Source organism: Staurois parvus, unplaced genomic scaffold (assembly GCF_062004578.1).
Source record: "Staurois parvus isolate SC_StPar_1 unplaced genomic scaffold, SC_StPar_1.0 ptg000572l, whole genome shotgun sequence".
Lineage (NCBI taxonomy): Eukaryota > Metazoa > Chordata > Amphibia > Anura > Ranidae > Staurois > Staurois parvus.
In genome coordinates, this window is record NW_028318368.1 from 5808119 (window position 1) to 5830249 (window position 22131).

Below are 22131 nucleotides of genomic sequence, written 5' to 3' on the forward strand. Positions count from 1 at the left end.
GTGTTGAAAATATTTTGTGATCCTACATATGCTTTGGCTTCTTCACTATATACCTAAGGCTTTCTTTCTTTCTATTTTCTGCATATCCACAGATAAACAACAAATCCAACGTAATAACAAGTCCTAAAGATCCCAACCCACCTCTGGTATAATTAGCTTTTTCCTCCCCCACATATCTTTCAGATTTTTTTGTTTTTCTCTCTTTTGCTTTTATGTTTATTTTGCATTTGAAGACCTAAAATTGTTGCATTTTTGTTGTGGTTTTGTGGGGAAGTGCCTTGTGTAAGCAGTGTGTTTTTCAAGTAACCTGCCACAGCTGGGCACTAGAATTAGTCAAAAGCTCATACTCGTGCATGTGTTGTCCCAATGTGAGTGGAGTGTGCTTTGTGTTGCCACTAGCTCTCCTTTTGCTCAATATATCTGAAATGTCCTAAAGTAAAAAGGAATATACCTCTCTTTCCATAGGCTTGGACATCAAGGGGAGCTAGCAAAAATATCACTAGGCAACAACAAAATGACCTTATTCAGATATTGTTCTTGTTTTCAAAGACACAGCAAGATGTTACCAAATTGGCTGAAATATGGCTACCTTATGGAATTTAAACGTACATATTGTCTGCAATGTTGCTTCTAGATGCACACACTGGCCACATGATGAATTTACAATATTGAGTTAAATACACTATTGTTTTTACTGCACATGCACTGTATAATCATACATTACAGGAAAACATGCTGCTTATTAAATAATACAGAAGATGAGCAATGTAGGTGACTTTTTTGAGCTCTCTGTAGTCATCGTCAGAGGTTGTGATACTTTGACCTGTTAGCTCTTTACTGAAGTAATGACAGGTGTAGTCTTTTGTTCTTTTTCACACCAATCCTGAATAAGGTCTTTGCATGCTGCTCTGGTAGGCAACATATTTTTTTCTTCATCCAGGCAAATGTCCTGGTTCATTCATTGGCAGCATTTCACCTTTATCCAATGCTGCCAGCAACATTCCAACATAGGTGTCTTTCTTTCTGTGCTACTGTATTTACCCATAGGTACTCTTTTTCTCTCTGTTCTCACTCAGGAGCCCCAATCTACCGTAATCCACAATCCTGCTGATGGAAATAAGGTATTCAGAAAGAATCAACTCCCATCTTGCTTTCTGGCTTGCATACCTCATCAACAAAAACCTTTGACAAGTCTTTTTCATTGTCCAAAGGAGGAATTCAATAAACATGAATACCTCATACATGTATTTAACAGAAACATGTTTAATGAACACCTCCCATACATGAAATTATCTCTTTGTCCTTTAAGCACCTATATTTTATTTACCTAGTGTGCTGTATGTTAACTAGGAAACGTATAAGAATAACGTAAGAGAGATAGCATTTTTATTCATTGTTCAGATGTTTTAGATTCCATCTCACCTGTTACCTGTTGTTTATTTTTTTCTAGTTGTGTTCTGTATGTTCTGCATGAACACAGAACTTTGCATCCCATTTTTCACTTTTTTAACTAAAAGTGGACCAGTTTGTGCATATATTAAAATCTGTTTTTCATTTGAGCTCAATATGCTGTGTACATAAAAAGAAAGGGCTGCACTTTTATTGAATGCTTCATGGATCTGCCAGAACTCTGGTTGATGGCTGAACTTTCCTTAAAAGACTCCTTAAAGTGGTAGTAAAATACTTTTACTGATTTAATTACCACTTGGGGTAAGCCTATAATAAGGCTAACCTGTAGATACAGTAATTAACTTCTAAGTGTGCATCGTTTAGGTGATATTTACTTTAGTAGAGCCGGTGTCATCATCGGCACATGCACACTGCTCTTTGGACATTATGCAGTTCATGCAGAGAGCTGTGACTCAGCTCTGACATCATCAAGGCTCAGTCATTCAAATGGCTGGAGTCCACAAACCCGAAAGGAAGACTGGGTGAAGATGCAAGCCCTGTCAGCGGTGATAGAGCGCCGCTGGAGGGCTTTGTTTTAAGGTAAGTCTTTCATAGTGTGCTAGAATGTGATGCATACTAGCACATTATGCTCCTAACTTGCAGAACTTGTTTTTGTTTTGCAGTTTACTACCAATAAAAGTTATTACATGTTGGATTTATTAGTTAGCATCAGCACCAGATTGAAGCAGAAAAACTAATTACAGCTAAGAAGAGGACTGATCAGGACTCTGAAAACAATCCTGTCTTTTACACCCCAGAAAATAAAAAACAAAATCTTCTTTTCATACAGTTTTATACATTTATGCCTTATTTTAAACTTACCTCTGTTTTTCATAAGTTTAAAACATTTTATCTTCATTCATTGATTCTGGTGAAATGGACAGTGCTATATATTTTGGATTTCTAACACATGATATCTTGCTGGAGGTTTTCTAGCGGCCTTTTTGCTATGTCCACATAAAGAGTGTTTGCAATCAGATGACCCTCGCCTTTTTGTAAATTTTAAATTGGGTGGGGTCATAAAGTGCTTTCTAAGCAATAATTAGATAGATGCACAGAAAATACATCACAGGAAGAAAAATATAAAAGGCAGAACTTGAGCTTTAAGTCACAAGTACATAAGCAATTCAATACATTATATAATCAGACAATTATAATGGGATTATATTTATATTTGGTATATTATATGTACTGTATTTAAAAAAAAGCTTCAATGTCCATTTCCATGTCACATACACAATTGTTTATCTAATAATCTAATCTGTTACTTCATTATGTGTTTTACTGAAACACATGTTGACAAACATACTGCTTTAATAAACAGTTCAAAATTACAAAATGATGATACGTCCCTGTGCAGCGAAACTTACTGCTACAGGAGACAGAGAGGAAATGTGTACATGGCGTAATTGGATAATATAACAATCTTTCCGTGGCCATTTTTGAGTGCTTGGGAATACATGAAGAACAGATGAATACAGCTCTCTGAGCCCTTATACCTAGTGTCATTTTAGTGGATCCAAAAATATATGCTACTAAGGTAAGTAGAATTGGTTTGAAGACTATTTTTTTTTAACTCTTGTCAGAAGCAGAACAACTTCATGATATTGGATTTAACTGCGTATTAAATTGCTTCTAATGTTAGCTGATTTGAATAGATTCAGTACAAAGCTTTTGGGAATAGAAATAAACATCAGAACTGCTATAGTGAGCGGTGGGGAGAGATTCTGACAGCTTATTTGAATATAATGTGCAGTTGAAAAAATGTGTTTTTAATGTAATTCTGTAAGTCCTCAGCAATAGAAGTTACAAAACGTATTTTAAAAAAAGAATTTCCAAGTGCAAATAACCCTTTATAGCAATATAACAGTAAGTAGCACTAACACAGTATAGATTGAAGAACTATTGGAATGGGTGAAATAATAATGGGTGACTATGCTGCCCTTCTGCTATGTTACTATCTCCCTACACATGACTTTCAGGAATGGTGGATGCTTCAAAAGAGGGGCCCTCTTTCAAACCCCAATCGGGCTTGGAACTTATCTTACCCTCTACTGTAAACAGGCATAGAGCCTCTCTTGACCCCTTAGGCATTCAACCAGGGGCGGACTGACCATTTGGAAACTGCCCGAGGGCCCGGGGTCAGTAGGGGGCCCCATGAGATGCCCCTGGTACCTTTTTCATAGGCTTTTTTGAGTTTGGGCAAGGACACAGGGGCCCCATGATCCTCTATTGCCCGGGGGCCCCATGAGTTGTCAGTCCGCCCCTGCATTCAACCAACCTTTTTAATGTTTTAAAAATATATGTATGAAAATAAAGGAGCTTAATATAAATTATCTAATCATTGAGTAATAAAAACCTTGTTCTTATGCATAGCTTATATTTATATACATCAACGGGGGCAGGTATACAGTCATGTGAAATAGTAAGTACACCCCAAGAAATGTGTTGGCTTGATACCAAAAAGAATTATGGGAGTTAATGTTTCAGAACTAAAATATGTATTCACAATTACATTTTTAGATAATATTAGGTTCCTATTCAGTTCATATTTAGCACTGACACAATTTTATGCTATTTCCTGTTCATTTGATAGTGTGCCTGGAGTTCATCTTTAATGTATAATTAAGAAAGGAAGGGCAAAAAAACTGTTGCTTCACAATGTATTATTTAAAAATGATTATGACTTAAAAAAAAAAGTGGATTCAGTATGCATCTACATAAAGTAGTTCATCTAGTGCCCAACTAAAGTGTGTTATACCTTTAGCCACAGTTGGTACACCATATTGAGAATACACTGGTTCAGCTGTATCAAAAGGCTATAAACAAAATAGTATTATGTAAACCCTTGTTGCTTTAGTTTTGTTTTTAACTGACACAACTCCAAGAGATTTTATTATGTTTCTTACAAGGAACAATCATAAAGGTAGTGGAACATATTGTGCATACATTTTTTCTTCATTCATTTGAGATAACAAAATATGCTTTTACAAGCACATCAACCAACAAGAATGCGAAGACAACTCTGAAGTTGCTTGATTGGCAAGGCAGTTAAGTGAAGCCGTTGTTCAGCCCTGCATGGACTTTAAAATGAATGTAAAGACAAAACATTTTTTTCTTGTCTTTTTTCTTCTTGTCTTAGATAGAGCAGTAAATATTTAAGATCACTGTCAGTCATATTTCTGATCAAGGAGCTTTCCTTTACTTCCTGTCCTATAGACACAACAGATCTCTCAAAGCAATGGTATTGCCCTTCTAAAATAGTTGTTACCTGAACAGGTTGGTCCATTGGAAGATTTTTTTTCAACTCCCCTCGTGTTCCCATGCAAGCTTAACATTTTTGGATTTCCTTATTAGAAACAGTGATCACCAGGACCAATAGTTGGATCACCTGACAGAGGTTCTAATCTGTCCACACGCCATCAAAAAAAAAGTTCTGGCTTTGTATACACTTTAGGCCTAGCCATAAACAGATTAATAAAAGATAATGCTATGCTCTTTCTCAATTATCTTGCTGCCACTATTTTTTTTATACACTATTTATTAAAGATTTACCGATGTTTACAAAAACCAGCACACAGGATTAAAGTCACATAAAAAAAACAAATTAAAAATCTTTTTAAAAAATGGTAATTCAGGCTACCCATGGGGTTTAGTTTCATCATTCAGGGTCCAAGTGTCGAGTTTCAACATGAAATATACCACAGTAAGATAAAAATCATGGGCCAGAGTTTCCTGTAATCTAAATGTTGGCTGAAACTATTGTGTACGCAATTTACATCCACCTGTCTGTCTAAAAGGGCCTTTGCTCATGTTTCCAGCAGAGGACTGTGTTTCATATATCATCACAATTCATACTGAGTTTTCATACAAATTTGATTAACAAAAAATGTAAGACGATGAATATGTGAACCATTTTACACTGTTTAGTCAAGTCTTGTCTTTTTCTAGCATTGAAATGTGTTGTATTGTGCATGTACAGTGGGATAATATGTGTAAAATGTCATGGTTCTGTTCCTGTTGTTTTTTACTGAGGCTTACTACTAAAAAAACAATTGCTGGCCATACACTATATCTTTCTCATGATCTAAATCTTCCTTTTAATAATTAGGTACTGTAGATACTGCAGGGATAAAGGGAAGAGTAATAACAGAGATTGTCTTCAGGTTTCTGTCGACAGGAGTTTTGTACACACATATTATTCTTTCTTTCTATGCAGATTTCATCTCTTTTAAAGCCCAATTAAATAGTGTAATGTGTAATGTTCCATGCAATGCTGCTATTTGGATGAGTTTTTGTGTACAACGTGCCCCAAAAAAATGTAAACCACTGTAATAATTTTTTTTAAAGTAATATAAAAACCTTTATATCATTGGGGTGTTAGTGACTTTTTCTAATGTTAAAGGTAAACTGTAATAGTTGTAGGTCAATTTTAATATCTTAGTCTAGATTTTTGTAAGGCAAACTTTTTTTTGTAGTGTCACCATAATCAAAGTAATTGAAGTGGGCTAAATGTAAAAAAAAAATTAGTGCAGCTCTCCAATTCACACACGATTCACCCTTGTATATCATCGTACAAATGCATCAAGTGCTACAAATACCTGAGGATCCTGCCAAAAATGCAACCAGCCACTAGCTTCCTGTAATGAGTTGATAATGCTGCCTCCCCTGCACCTAAATAGCAACTGGAGGGGGATAAACAGTAGACAGCTGGTATGGAAGTGGAGGAGAATCTAAGAAAATAAACAAGGAAGAGTTATAGAGAGAAGAAAGGTGGGTTGTGCTGATATAGCACGAAAAGAAGAACTCAGGAGGGCCAAAAACACCTTTTGTTAGGAGCGGCATGGACTGCATTTCTGGCAGGACCTTCAGGATCTTCTGAGTACATGCAGTGTTTTAAAAAAAACATCACAGGTAATGTTTGTGTGTATTGTAGAGACATACACAATATTCTTTAGAAAACATCATAGATGTCAATGTTAAATTAAAACTATAACAGCATTTTATTTGTTAAGGTTTATAAATGAGGTTAAGCATTTTTATCTCTTTATATATAAGTTTTATTTTAGATACAAACACGTAATGCAGTGTGCCCATTACACAAGTGTCACGGGACATTTTAGGTTTTAAAGAGCAAAGCAGAGTCTGTTTCCCTTCAGACTCATCTCTCTATTTGGTTAAGCAGCTTTCTATTGAAACTTCCATCTCATTAGGCCCACAGAGAGAGAGGAGGATCAGGTTACTCTCCTGATCCATTCCGTGCACAGGATTCTCTTAGCATTATGGGTTTTCTGAAGAGAGCAGAAGCTGTTTCCTTTCAGAATCCATCTATATAATTTGAACTTTTGGGTGGGCAGCTGTACACAGCAGCTAGGAAGAGAAATAATTCAGTGTTGTCAATAATAGAGAAAACATATATAAAGAAAATATGAAAGCTGTTATTTCTTAAAGTGTAACTAAAGGCAAAACTTTTGGAGTGGAGATGGAATAGAATACCTTTCAGGTTTTTATTGCTACCTCTGCCCCTGTTAGGGAGATTCACTCTCTCTGTTTGTCCTGTTTACCATTACCACTGAAAGTAAAAAAAAAAAAATTGGGTTGTCCCCAGAATAATAATACAGTGGAAATCTTCCAAAGGGAACACCAGTTCTTGTGACCTAGGGTGCCCAAGAGATTCCCTAAATTTGCAGGAATTTCCTCTCACTTCCTGTTTTAGCTATGGGAGAGGAAGCGAAGGATATTTTCCCCAATAGGACAGATGGCGAAAAAAAATCCTGACAGGCGTGGTAACCCTCCCTTACTCTATTTATAATTGCTTTTAGTTCTACTTAACCTCTCCCTCTGAAAATGCTACATGGCTAGTTGTCATGTTGATCCGATAGCCTAAACTAATTGAGTGTTCAAACCAGAGACAGCCATGTTACTAGTATTTTAGCCCCTTTTCACCTGCTACCTGTATATACCCGGCAGGGTGTCCAATGTTGAGGATCCATGAACAAGCTTGTGCACAATGAGAGCCAACAGCCAACATTTTATGCTAATGCTCGTTTCAAACCCCACTTTTTCTGACAGCCAGAGTCTCCACTGGTAATCTGGAATCAATCAGATGTTGCTGGGTATCTAGGCATCAGTGATCTCTGGACACAAAGGTGTTAGGAGGGTTGTCAACAATGGCAGCCCCATATTTCTATCTAAACAGGTTGAGAAAATGTTTGCAAAAACCTTTACTGGAAGTATATTATTCTTTGTTGTCAACCATGCTACTGTAATAAAATTTGGTTGATTTAAAAAGTAGACAGTATGACGGTCAGAAAAAACAGCTTGAAAAAGACAAGATCCAAAAAAAGTATGTTTACCTGATAAAAATCTTATGGTGATTTGATTGTGTACTCTTGAATTATTATGAAAAATTCCATGGATGCAACTATCCACATCCATGCTGTTATCTGACCCTATCTTATGGGACATTGTGCGATCCTATTGAAAAGGTAAACTTGATTTTAACAGTAGCTATTAATTATAGATTTCAGCTGGTTTTTGCAAATAGCTATCTCATATACCTCTAAGCAGCTGAATTCTAGACAGTTAAATACACATACTGTACGTGAACTGTCTTATCTATCACTGATTTTGGAATGCTATCTGGTCACTTTTGTTATGCATAAACCTCTGCTACATAGCAAACCAAAGAACATGACTCCACATTATTAGACCTCATTCAAACAGGCATTCCTGCATTTAGAAACCTAAACGCAGGGAAATTTAAAGCAAGAACATCTAAAAACAGGAAAAGTGCTTTGTACCTGTCTGCCCAGCTGTAGCAATACATTGTCTCTTGCTGCTGTCCGTGCCTGTTTGTCCATGAGAATGAGGCCTAAACAGGTTTTTTGCTTCCCAGATCACTTTTTCCTGCATTTAAAGCAGTTGTAGGCACATTTAACTGCACCTACATAAGTTTTGACACCATAAGAATTTTTAATTGGATCCTGGACATAGACATATATTTTCTTTAAACGTACCTAAACTGATGCATAAACACTCCGTGTAAATGACACCTTTGAAAAATCATTACATGCATTTTTATGCATTTAGAAATGTCCTCAAAATGCATATAAACACAGGTTTGACATTGCCAGTGTGAAACAGGTCTTAAAGAAGAACTCCAGGCAAAAAAAAAATTGTACCATGCAGTGGGGCTGTGCCCACATTGCATAGGTTAACTGCTCTTTTTTTATCTAGGGGATTGCAGAGTGAAGACATAATTACCTAATCCACTTATCCTCCATGTGCAAGACCAGTCCCTGCTGCTCCTGCCCCACTGCATGCTAGTGGTCTTGTGAATGGACTGTTCCTGACATCATCATGCTCTTAGACCGGCTCTGGACATGAGGACAGCAGGAACAGTCCACTGCTGGATGAGGGGGAGCACGGTTTTGTAGAAACTCGAAGGATCGAGTAAGTATAGTCTTTCAGTGAGCCCCTAGACAGAATGAGCAGTTAACCCATGCAGTGAGGGCACAGCCCCACTGCATGGGAGAAAAAACATTTTCATGGAGTTCTTCTTTAAGGATTACAAAATTGAGTGGTTTTACTTCCACAGCCCCAGACTGCTGACTTAACAATGAATAAGTAACATTACACTAAGTTATCAGATCTGCTTGCTCTACATTCTTCTCCTGTCAGCAGGATTCCTGTGTGACAAATGTGTGCAGCAAAGCCTGCTTGTCTCCTAACGCTGTCCCCCTCTCCTAGTCTGAGTGCTACTGTGCAGGGAATGACATGGACTGCTTTCAAACAAATTCTGCTGGTATTAGACCATAGTCTGTTGTTTTGATGTCTGAGCCAAAACTTTCTTTGCCTCTCTTACCCTTTTCTCTTCAACAGGTCCCCAGTAAGCTATTACATGTTACAGTCCTGTAAATTGTGTTAACACCGTTGGATGTTTTCACATTTTATTGTTGTAGAACTTTAAATCAAAGTAGATTTAAATTTGTTCATTAAACTGAAATATAGTCTTTGATTTAAAAGTAAGAACTAATCACTGAAAAAATGTTTAATTAGTTACCATGAAAAACAAAATAATTGGCTGTATCTCATTTATATGGCATAGCTAAATCATCACTGGTCCAGCCAGTTCTTATCCAAAGTCACATAATTAGTGGAATTGAGACCACCTGTGTATGGTTAAGGGGTTTCAAGTAATTGTAGTTTAAATGGTGAGTCAGGCTTGTGGCATAACCTACACAATTGGGACAAAATAACACTCCAAATAAGTCACTAAATTTCAATTTGAGTGCTGTTATAAAGAAATAGAGTTTAAAACAACTGCAAATCTGCCAAGAAAAGGTTACTCAAATGTGAGTGGTCAAGGAGGGAGGTCTACATGAGATGTTAGACAACTCTGCAGTACAATCTTCAGTGGCTTCAGTGTGCAATACAGTAACTGATAGGCTACTTTGGGATGAAAGCCTTGAAGTGATGCTCGAGGTCGAACCATATGAAACAGCCCTACTAGTACTCAGAAAATGGGAGCCAGTGTCCACCAAAGTGTAATGACATGAAGAAAAGGATGCGGTGGAGTCAGCAACAAGTGTCAGTGTTGGCCCCCTGCTGTGGCCACAGCAGGGACTGACACTTGTTGCTGACTACATAGGGCAGGTCTGAGTGGTGTCCTTTTCTTCCTGTTAGGCTACTTTTCCTTACTGGGATGCTATCCAGTAACACCTTTATGGGAGAGTGGTAAAAAGAAAGCCAATGTTGACAAAGACTCAATTGACATCTCCCCTGTAGTTTACCAGATTTTAAATGGTTGAATCAGCTTGGAAAAGGTATTACAGTCTGAGGAAACCAAATGTAAAATTTAAAGCTGGGTACACGCACTCAGTCGGCTAGTTTCTGCACTCATGTGTAGAAGGCTTAAGATTTCAGGCCAAACCATTAGTCAAAGCAAAGCATCAGTCAAGCACTATACGTAATTATAAATGCATCATCCCCAACATGAAGCATGGTGGTGGCAGCATATTCTGTTGAAATGCCCTGCAGCAGGCCACGGGACGTTGGTTAAGGAAAAAGGAGTTCAGCAAATTACAGGGAAATCTTGGAAGAAAACCTGATGCAGTCTACAAGAAACCTGAGTATAGGGAAATGATATGCCTTTCATAAAAGCAATGACTGAAGCATAAAGACTAACCTGCAAGATTGGTTTTGCAGGAAAAAAAATGGGGTTTCACGGATTGCAGGAAATAAAATACCAGCAAGTGCTCTTGTGGAGCTATTGTGTTCTCCCGACGGGGAACCGTCCTCGCCGGGAAAACACACTGATTACTTGGGTACAATCAGCATGCCCAAAAATAGAATTTCAGCTGACCCCTGCTGAACCAGCCAAGATTCGGACTATGGCCAGCTTAAAAGTCATGTAATGGCCAAGTCTAGATCTCAATCTGACAGAAAATGTGTGGATGGATTGACTGTTTGCTCACAATCTCCAGAGGTGTTAGAGACCTATCCATACAGACTCAAGGCTGTAACGGTTGGCAACATTGCACCTACTTACTACTGATTTCAAGTGAGGTACATGCCTATGCAGTGAATGTTTGTTTTTTTTTTCATTGGAATTCATTAAAATAACTTTGCAGAGATCTACTTTTTCACTTGACATTAAATAGTATTTTTTTTATTCAACGTTTTGACAATAAAGCAACAAAACATGAAAACTTCTGAAGGAGGAAAATACTGGAAACATTTACTAGTTATGTACAGTCTAAATGTTGGAGGGGGTTTTTTTTTGTTTGTTTTTTTTTGTTTTTTACTTCCAGCATAAACAAATTTATATACCTTGCAGTGAAAATCGAATTTTCTTGTTTGCTATTATTTGCTGTCTGATGGGATAGTGAGAAGTGAACTAACAAAAGCAATTTAGGATCCCGTAATGATATGACACTTGACACTGGTAGTATTGCAATAAGCAATTAATTTGGCACAAACCTGAAAATCAATTCTGTCAACGAGTGGGGGTGTCACGGCAGGTACTTGGAGCAAAGTCTTTGTAGAGCTTGAAGTTGTATTGGAGGTTTCCAGTAATCTTGTACTGTAGAGGGAACCTAGCTAGGTAAAAACCTGCCAAGATGCATTTGCTTTATGGCAGCATTGATTTGAGTTCAATATCTCAAATCTTGTGTCTGAATTGTCAGTGGTATATAAAAAACAAAAGCTCTAAAATCGGGGAGCACCTAAAGTTTAGAAACATAATTAATTTAGTGCCTAATACAATTAGATTTCTACAGCACAAACATGAGGTAGACCAACCTAGTAAGCTTGTCTGGCTCTATATAGCTCTATAAAGAGCATGTACTCTTATACATTACTTCAGTGGTTAATATATATATCAACAAGGCTATCCCTTGTGCTAATAACCCCTGGCAAAATCCATTTGTAGTTCATTGCATTATTGTTTACAGGTTTGAAATAACTAATTTCATCAAAGCAAACATGATTCTTGACCAGCTGCTTTAAGCACTTTGGACTGTACATTTTCCCTGTAGCAAAAGTTCATCATCAAAAAGCAAAGAACAATAAAAAACGAACCAAAGTTGCATCTCTTCTTTTCTACTGAATGTGCCAACTTTGTTATCTAAAATTCAGGCATTTATCTATGGTCGAAACAGATACACTTCCATGAATGTTTTGTGGTTTTGTTGTTCTTTGTCAGTTGGTGTTAAATCTAAAATTGTGTTTGTGTATTTGGGCTACATTGCCCAGTTACCTTCATTCCTTTGGCAGTGCTGTTTCAGTTTGTTTGAATGTTGCTTTACTCGGTGGGCTAATTGTTGCTAGGTCGTCCTTTAAAACTATGATAGTCGGACATGCAGAGAAGATATAACCACCAGTATATTTGTTTGCAGTGCTTTCCATTATTGTCTATACTTGGATTGCCTGAACATGTCTATTTAAGAGTATGAAAGAGGGTAGGAGGAGAATAGGAACATACCTGGCACCAGATTATCTTGAAGAAAACAATAAGGCTGGGAAAATCCAAACTCTCTGATAATTTCTGCCCCTAACATCATTTATTATTAGGGTTTTCTGAGGACTCATCGTCTATACGCATACTGTACAGTTGTGTTTTGATTTCATAATAAACAGCTGGATCAGGAGATGTTGCCTTATGGCTTTGGCATCTTTAGTTCTGTAACTAGAAACGTAATGGTAAAACTAGGAATCTGCTAGAGGTTGTCTATTTGCCTCCTAGTGTAGTCACAATATTTTAGCAGTTCTATAGTCTCCACATCACTGTATGATATCTGTAGCTTTAGATTTAGCAGTAAGACGGTTTCCACTTCACTGCTTTCTCTTGTCCTCATTGCTTGTTTGCTTCTCTGCAGGAGTCAACAGAGAGTTCAAATACCACCATTGAAGATGAAGATGTAAAAGGTAAGCCATAAATAGAAGGTATAACAGCTATTTCATACTGCAGAGAGTATTGTACAGAAAAGGTAACCAGAAGTCCAAAATGCATTGCAAAGGTCATGATGGGTATCCTATCCATCGTATTAAAGTGACACTAAATGTTATCCTTATTGTTCAAAATGAATTCATATGAATCCACCATTTAATGGCCCTGTAATCTGTTTTTTATTAAATTGGTTCTTACTGTGACTTTCTGCCTCCTTGTAATGTCCTCTCCTTTTCCCGCTCAATTCCGTTTGTTTGGAATGAGCAGTGCACATTAGTTGTGGTCATGTGCACTGCTCTATGTACACTACAAATACCGTAGTCCATATTTCCTAGTACATAGTCCATCTAGTGAACAAGCAAGAGCGAGTGGCTATGTTCCTACATATAGTGGGACCATGGAGCATGAACTTAGCCACCTTCTAACAGGAAATTGGATCACGTCAGGAAAAAAAAAGGAACTTGGAGATTTGGAGGAGGCTGAGAGCAATAGAAAGTGCTTTTTGAGTTAAGAATAAAAAAATAGATTTTTTTTCAACCAGAGTTTGGTGTCGCTTTAATTTTGTAGGAACAAAATTAAGCATTTTGAAACCTTTCCTTACTTCCCTAACAATGCATTCTGTAAGGACTAAGAAGCATGTTTGAATTAATCAGTATGTCAGTGATTATGAGAGTTCTATTTCACTTACTAATTTGCTCAGCTGCTGATTTCTGTAAATTGGCAAAATGTCTTAAGGCCTGCTGTGGATTTTATGTTTTTGTATATGCACTGAAGTTGTTATAGCTTGCAAGCCTGCTTGTGCTTAATGCCTTATACTAGAAGAGTTGTAGCATTTAATACTAACTGCTAGCTTTTTCCTTAAACACAGTTCTGGCTTTATTTCTTACAATTAGACTACATTGGATCAGCAAACTAACATTATAATGGTGATAACAGTGTTGCACTTATGTTTTACCAAGCACAAAATACATTTTCACAAAATAGCATTGGTAGTTTTATGTGAACTTCTGTTCCGATGCTTGTGTCATTTTCCAGCTATTCCAAATAATAGGCTTTGCTTTTTTTGTAGTAAAGTTTCTACTTACTGTTTCATGTTTTTGATATGTCCAGAAATATTTTTAAAGCATAAATTACACAAAATCGTACAATTTCATACAAATAATTTATCATTTAGCAGAACATTAGAATTGAAAGAAATAATGTAATTCAGTTTAGTTGGAAGCAAATTATACCAAAAGCAAATAATTACTTGTTATATAGATATTTCAAAATGTAAAGCAATAGTTCACGCACACATTAATATTTGGTGCAAATAATTCCTTATTCGAGGGTGATTGTTTTGTAAGTTTGTTAGGAATGACTCAACAAAACAATATCACAAAAAATGGCACACTGTGGCAGCACAGTGGCTAAATGGTTAGCACTTCCGCCTGGCAGTACTAGGGTCGTTGGTTCAAATCCCCACCACCTGCCTGGAGTTTGCATGTTCTCCCTGTGCCTTCATGGGTTTTCTCCGGGTACTCTGGTTACCTGTCACACTCCAAAGACATGCTGGTAGGTGAGTTGGTTCCTGTCTAAATTGGCCCTAGTATGTGTATGTATGAATGTGAGTTAGGAACCTTAGATTGTACACCCCTTGAGGGTTAGGGACTGATTTGAATGTACAATATATATGTAAAGCGCTGCGTAAATAGACAGCACTATATAAGTACCTGTAATAAATAATAAAATGGAAGAAATATAATCTGTTGCAGTCCACATGCAAGCCACTGAAGTCTGTTCATTTCTACAGCAGTTTAGAATGCATACACATATAAAGATTGTGCTTTGTTTTATAAAGCATCACATAAATCTGTCACTTTTCTGTTTGTTAAAAAAAAAAATTAAATTGGTGTGGATCTGTTGGAAAACTTAGTGCAGACAGTGGTTCTGTTCCCAGGATTATAGTGCCAACACAGATATAATGTATGAAATCTTGTTCTCTGCCACTAACTGGGAGCACCAAGCAACATTGCAAATATATCTCCTTATCATTTCCTTTTCTTATCCTGTGATTTGAAAGTCCTGACTATGTACCTACTCAGAAGGTGAGGTCCTAAAGTGTTATTAAACCCACAATACTAAAATCAATCTATATATGCAGTAAGGCATCCTTGTTATACTCACTGTGAAACCTAAGGGGTTAATCCTCTGCAGTGTGTAAAAAGGCTGGTTGATCCTGTTGTTTTCTGATCCTTTCCTTATACTGTCCCCAATCCATCTGCTGATTGCACAGAGCAGCAGTGGCAAGTCTGCACATGCTCTGTTTTATATGTGTTGCTAGAGAGAACATTTTCTCTATGCTTGGAGCTATTCAGGTTACATGACCTTGACATTACACATTAGGGCACAGGTGTCAAACTGGCGGCCCTCCAGCTGTTGCCAAACTACAAACCCCATTGCAAGATTGACAGTTACAAGCATGACTCTCAAAGGCAGAAGCATGATGGGACTTGTAGTTTTGCAACAGCTGGAGGGCTGCCAGTTTGACACCCTTGCATTAGGGCATGTATACAGATCCTATACAGAGCCCATCCAGCTCTTCCTCCATGCAGTGGGTTAAATGTCACATTTTGATTGATGGAGACACCACCTTCCATAAAAGCACGTGGACACAGACCTTATTGGAGGTTGCATGTGATTGGCACAGAGCCAGTCAGCGCTGTTCAGAGAGAAGGTCATGGATCATGCAGCCTCTGCATGGAGGAAACTCAGAGAAGAACGAAAACTGCTCCTAGAAGCTGAACCAGCTCTCGGCTGGACACAAAAACCAGCTACATGACCAATATACACCGCTGTTGAGAAGATATTTAGCGGATTCATTGTACTAAATAAATGCATTACCATGTTTTATGTACTGTGGGAGACCTTATATTGTTAAATCGGTGTCATGAGTTTAGTATCACATTAAGTCCAGGTTCACACTGATGCGGTGCAGCACATCGCATGTGATTCTCACAGAAACCGCACCGCATTCCTGTGCAAATCACATGCAATTTCTTTCGGTGCAATTTGAGCCATCCATTTTGTATGGCTCAGATCGCACCACATCAGCACAAAAATAGTGCAGGACCCTTTTTTGTCCACGCCAGAATCGGATCGCATGCGTATTCAAACCCATGCAATTCGATTCTGCACAAAGCACCGCGTTTTGTGAACCGTTTTTGGGGTGTTGTTAATGTAACATACACATCCGCAGCGGTTCACGTGAATGGGGTGCGATCATGATGCGATGTGGAAATCGCACAGAAACCAGTGCGAATTTCGCACTCTGTCAATGTGGACCCTGGCTAAGTCCCAAGGTACACATTACTTTGTTTACATTGCACTCTACACCATACCGACTAGAGAGCAGTTTTCTTGCAGACCTGAAGAGAAAACAACATTTGCATCTGCTTGATTGGTTCTGTGTCATCAATGCCAAACACTACAGTATATATGATATTTTCTATATTGCAGTAATCACTGGAGAAAAAGATCTCAAAATTGCCCCCGATTCCATGTGATTTTAGAAAGCCAGTTGTGGAAAGTAGAGTGCACAAGCCAGCAAGATCCCTAATGCCTTCTTTTATTTTCAGCTCTGGTCTGCACATATATTGCTATCTACACTGTAAATGCAGACAGCTTGAATGTAAAAAAAGCAGTGGTTACTGAGGCATGGTCCTGTGCTGGGAAACAAAGAAACACAGCGCCTCTAAGTGTGTACTGTGAAGGTATTTAATAGAAAGATAAGTAGTAACTCACATCTTAGAATTTAAAAACAGGCTCATGGGTAAGAGGGTGAGACATCTATAGCCAGATGTTGTTGTGTGTCTGATCCATAGAGTCCGCCAGCAGGTGGTGCTGTGCATGTGTAACACTGATGGTAAGCCTGGTGGAATCTCCAAGGTGTCTGCCAGCAGATGGTGCTGTGCACATGTAGCACAGATAGCAAAGCCTGGCAGAGTCTCCAAGATGTCCAGGATCAGCATGTGTGGCGTCTGACGTCATCAAAATGCGATTGGTTACTACTTATCTTTCTATTAAATACCTTCACAGTACACACTTAGAGGCGCCGTGTTTCTTTGTTTCCCTTCTGCAGAGTTATGCTTCACTCCTATGCAGCTTGCCCTTAGTGCCTACTGGACTACCTTCACCCCTGCCCATTTGGAACTCATCAAACATACATGGACTGCCACACCATGCACCTGTTATCCCTTTTGTAATGGTCCTGTGCTGACAGTTCTTAAAGCACAGAGAAAGAAAAGGTAGAGTTAAGAGGGTATATTTGCAGAGCTGTTTTCCCCCATGTATATGTTAAAAAGGCTTATATGTTTTACAATTACAGCTATCCTAAAAGTAGCAGAACATGAACACAAAGGCATTTGTTATTTGTACCTTGCATCTATATCATAGCACCTCAACTTGTTTTCCTTTAATTCTTTTTCAAGAAAGTTCAATATGTGCAATAAGATTATCAGTTTCTTATCTGCTACTCTATAGCAATTATACCCATTGCCTCATTTAATATGAATATCTTAGAAAGCCAACTAATGTAAAATAATTAATACTTCTACTATTTAAAACATTTAAGTGGATTACGTTCTTTAATTGTGCACACTTTTCCATAGATTCCAAGATCCCCTTATACCCAACAAAGTGCAAGAGTAATTACTTTAAAAACAATTTTTAATACTGTTGATGTGAACCAAAGTTAAATAAGTTCATCAGAAAAACTTTTTTTTTTTAACTGAATCAAAGACAGATCTACTGAGTATAAATGTAAAAACTCATTCCATTGCCTAGCTTTTACCATTTTTATAACAGTTCTTAAAACACATTTTTATCTAAAAATGTTATTAGACTGCTTATGTAACCTTTTAAAGTAATTATTTTTGGAACTTATATACAATTCTCATTGTACAAGAAAGCATTTAATACTAGATGGTTACTTGCTTCAGTGTACGCAGGTAACACCGAGTAAATGTAAATAAATACTAGCTCTGCACTTGTTGACAATTCTGACAGACTAAAGAACCAGGTTGGCAGTGCATAACCATGAATAAATGAAAAAAATGCGGTGCACTATCTCATCATAAATAGAACCATAAGCTTTGAAAGCATAAAGTGACAGTCCAAAAAAATTTAACAGATAATGAACGTCCAATCCAGTATATGTTGCATTAACATCCAGCTATAATCAACATCGTGCTTGACTTGTGGCCCCCACTCCCTGCTCAACATGACCATTAACCTATAGATTATAATAGGCCAAAAACTCGCTTTATAAGGAAAATGTGTCTCCACAATTTCTAATCTGTTACGTGTTCCTTCCACGTAATAATGCTTCTTTAAACTCCAGATCCATGCAAAATAAAACAAAAATATACCATAGTGCAACACTTTAAACGTGTTATATTATCCACTCACATTAAACAAATTACCGTATTTTCCGGCGTATAAGGCGACTGGGTGTATAAGACGACCCCCTAATTTTCCAGTTAAAACATAGGTTTTGGGCTATACTCACCGTATAAGACTACCCCCCTTCCGAGGGAACACCATTTAAAAACATCAGATTTTTTAAATAAATGGTTATGACTTACCGACTTAAAATCCTTCAAGATCCTCATGTTCATCCACTGACATCATAAGTTCATGAATGACATCTTGTGATACATTTGTAAGACAGTCATCATATGGATCAAATTCCAAATCAGATGGTTACCACTGGATGTGCGGTAATACGGTAGCTTCGGCTACATACAGTATACAGTATATATACAGCCCGCTGGATGTGCAGTAATGTACATACAGTATACCGCGCTGAGCCAAGCTGGCTCAAAACAAATGTCCTTATGACAGATTAATCTGTCAGCACGCTGGATGTGCGGTATATACAGTATACTGAGCCAAGCTGTTTCAAAATGTAACGGTACATCCCTACAGTAATCAGACTGCTGGATGTGTGTATGTACAGTAGCTGAGGCTACATACAGTATACGCTGGGCCAATCACGGCGAGCGATGTATTCTACTAATGAGTACAAAGCCTGCTCGGATTGGCTGAGGTTGTGACATCATCAGCCCACCTCTCTGACTCAGCCAATCCGAGCAGGCTTTGTATTCATTAGTAGAATACATCGCTCGCCGTGGTTGGCCCAGTGTATACTGTATGTAGCCGCAGCTACTGTACATACACGCATCCAGAGGGCTGATTACAGTAGGGACATATCGATACGTTTTGAAACCGCTTGGCTCAGCGCAGTATACTGTATATAGCATACATCCAGCGGGCTGTCATAGGGACATTTGTTTTGAGACAGCTTGGCTCAGCGCGGTATACTGTATGTACAGTATTACCACACATCCAGCCAGCTTGACCCAAACAAACTCAAGGTTCACATTTTATACCCCTGCGTATAAGACGACCCCCAATTTTTGGGGTATATTTTTAAATATAAAAAGTATTCTTATATGCCAGAAAATACTGTATATGCGACTCCGAATTATGGTGAACATATATGCATTACTCCACCTTGCCGACTCTTTTGCGGTGTTTCCCAGGTAGGTGCACCATGCACTCACCTTCTTCTCTGACCTAACAGATAGGTCATACACGCTTAGGGATGAAACCAGATTTTGCTTATCCACTGTCGATCCTTAGTAGCTACTTCATTACTTCTGGCCCTTTAAGGGAACATGATCTCGGATATCCAGTGGAATTAAGGTGTATATGATCAAGGGTAAAGGGAATAGATCATAGTGCAACCCCATAAAATATGAACACTTTATTCAAGTAAAAAAATGCACTCACAAAAGTAATGAATCAAAAGCATATCATAGCCATCAATCAAAATGGTTCTTCACATCACGCGTGCCAGTTTGAGCATGACCGGAAGTGACATCACTAGGCTAGTGATGTCACTTCTGGTCATGCTCAAACTGGCACAAGTGATGTGAGGAACCATTTTGATTGATGGGTATGATATATGCTTTTGATAGTAAACAGAGGCAGAGATCATTTATGGCAGGATGAACAAGTATTTTATTGCAGTTAAAGAAGAGATATAGCAAAATACTCATTGGTATAGTTAACAGACCAGAAGAGAGCAAATAAGCAAAGTTCAGTGAAGGGTTCACAGATACTGTAAAGGAAACCTGTCATGCAAGAAATACTGTACATAAGCTGTCCTTTGTGCCAATCAGTTCTACTTTACATGATGCTTTTGTGTTCTAAGTCAGTGACTGTAAGTATTGAGGCCCGATGCAGCCAAGTAAATAGAATTTTTAGAAAGGGGGCATAATTGTCAGTCCTTATATTTCTGATATGATGGGAAAGAGGGGTTCACCAAACGAAAATAGTTGATGCAAGGTACAGAAACTCACTACTGGTAGCCAACCAACCAATAATATAGATATACAGTATATTGACAAACCCTCTGTTCCCCATGAATGGGGCATTGCCTTCAAAAAATTGTTAATAAGGAAACTCCCTTTCCCCAGCCCAAGACAAGTCTTCATATTCCTGTCATGACAAGGTTTGTAAACAAAAACATCCCAAAAAGTGTTTGAAAAAACACCAACTCCTCACCTTTTATCCCAGAAATTTTGGACTCAGGACCAGTGGCTTTATAATGGGTTTTTTTTTAATTTTGGTGTCTATATTTAATATGTACTTTGAACAGATGTACCCAAGTAAATACTTTCTATGGTGAGATGTTGGTTTTCCTGTAAATGCTTAATTGCTTCAACAGGGTACATGAGTGACATTGAGGCTAATAGATCTCTGATGTTACCCTAAAGTAGTATCCTTTAACCACTTGCCGATCGCAGATAGCCAAATGACGGCTTCACTGCGGCCGGCCAGTTCTGGGAGGGCGTCATATGACGTCCTCCCAGAACACGCTCTCCTGCACACACCGGGGGCGCGCACCCAGCGATCTCCGTGATTGCTGTGTCCTGCGGACACAGCTGATCTCGTAATATGGTAAAAGGCCAATCACAGTGGCCTTTTACTACATAATCAGCCGTGTCCAATGACACACTGATTACCGGGAAATGATATTGCTGGTTATCGGCTGCACTTTCCTCATGCTGTCACAGCGTGAGGAAAGTACTTCTGAGAACCGGCAGTTGTCAGAGGATGGATCGGCACCGATCATCAGGGCACTGTTGATCAGTGCCCTGATGATCGGTGCCAGCAGTGCCACCCACAAATGCCCAGCAGTGCCACCCATCAGTGCCCAGCAGTGCCGCCTATCAGTGTCCAGCAGTGCCGACTATCAGTGACCATCAGTGCCACCTATCCATTCCGCCTCATCAAAGCACATCAGTGAAGGAGAAAAATTATCTGTTTGCAAAATGTTATAATAGAAATAAAGAAAACCTTTTTTTTTTTTCAAATTTTTTGCTCTTTTTTTGTTTATAGCGCAAAAAATAAAACACCCAGTGGCGAGTAAATACCACCAAAAGAAAGCTCTATTTGTGTGAAAAAAATTTTAAAAAAATTATAAAATTATAAAAATTGACTGGTCAGCAATGTGGGGTCCAGTGCAACAGCACTTATGGCGCATACATAAAAGTGAAAGTCCACTCAGTGCTGCAGGTTGCGTCGTCCTTGTGAACAACAGTGCTGGTTTCCAGAGCAGGCTTCTGCAGCTAGAGCTGTCAATCACAAATGCATCTCCTTGCAAGCAGTGATGTGGAATGGGGGAAGAAACCTCTCTGGCCACGCTACTTAAAAAATTAATGTATGGATTTGAGTTGGGACCTAGTGCTATATGTGCTTGATCCCCTTGGGAGTTAAATAACATTAAAAAATAGTTCATCTTGAAAGATAACCTGCCACCTGCGCTATGGTGATCACATAGGGGGCTTATCAGCCCTTTTGTGATAGCAATAGACCTAAATAATAAGAAAAAAATGTTAATACATTAAAAAAAAACCAAAAAAATGTAAAAGCCCTCACCGCCCACACATACATACATACAAATGCAAACACACATATCAGGTATACACACATGTGAAAACAACTGCTTCATGTCTGTTGGGTATTTCCACTGACACTGGAGTGAGAGCAATAATTCTAGGGCAATCAATAAATGCTAGCTCTAAATTGATGATCTGTAAGGCTTTTTAAAATGTCACCTATGGACAATTCTTTTATATTGTGAATCTATTTACTCACACTACCTTATTTTTTTTTTGTTT

General features: G+C 38.2%; 1 protein-coding gene across 14 annotated transcripts in view; it reads left to right on the top strand.

Annotated features, from left to right (window-relative positions):
- Nucleotides 1-22131, top strand: part of CAMK2D (calcium/calmodulin dependent protein kinase II delta) — a 319896-nt gene that overhangs the window by 274371 nt on the left and 23394 nt on the right. For 8 of the 14 annotated variants that reach the window (XM_089691803.1, XM_089691799.1, XM_089691802.1 and 5 more), the window contains exons 14-16: nucleotides 93-146; nucleotides 1077-1121; nucleotides 12831-12879. In XM_089691803.1, the coding sequence (XP_089547929.1) occupies nucleotides 93-146; nucleotides 1077-1121; nucleotides 12831-12879 (148 nt within the window). The remainder of the gene's footprint in view (nucleotides 1-92; nucleotides 147-1076; nucleotides 1122-12830; nucleotides 12880-22131) is intronic. The other 6 variants (XM_089691806.1, XM_089691810.1, XM_089691808.1 and 3 more) reach the window with 1 other exon arrangement.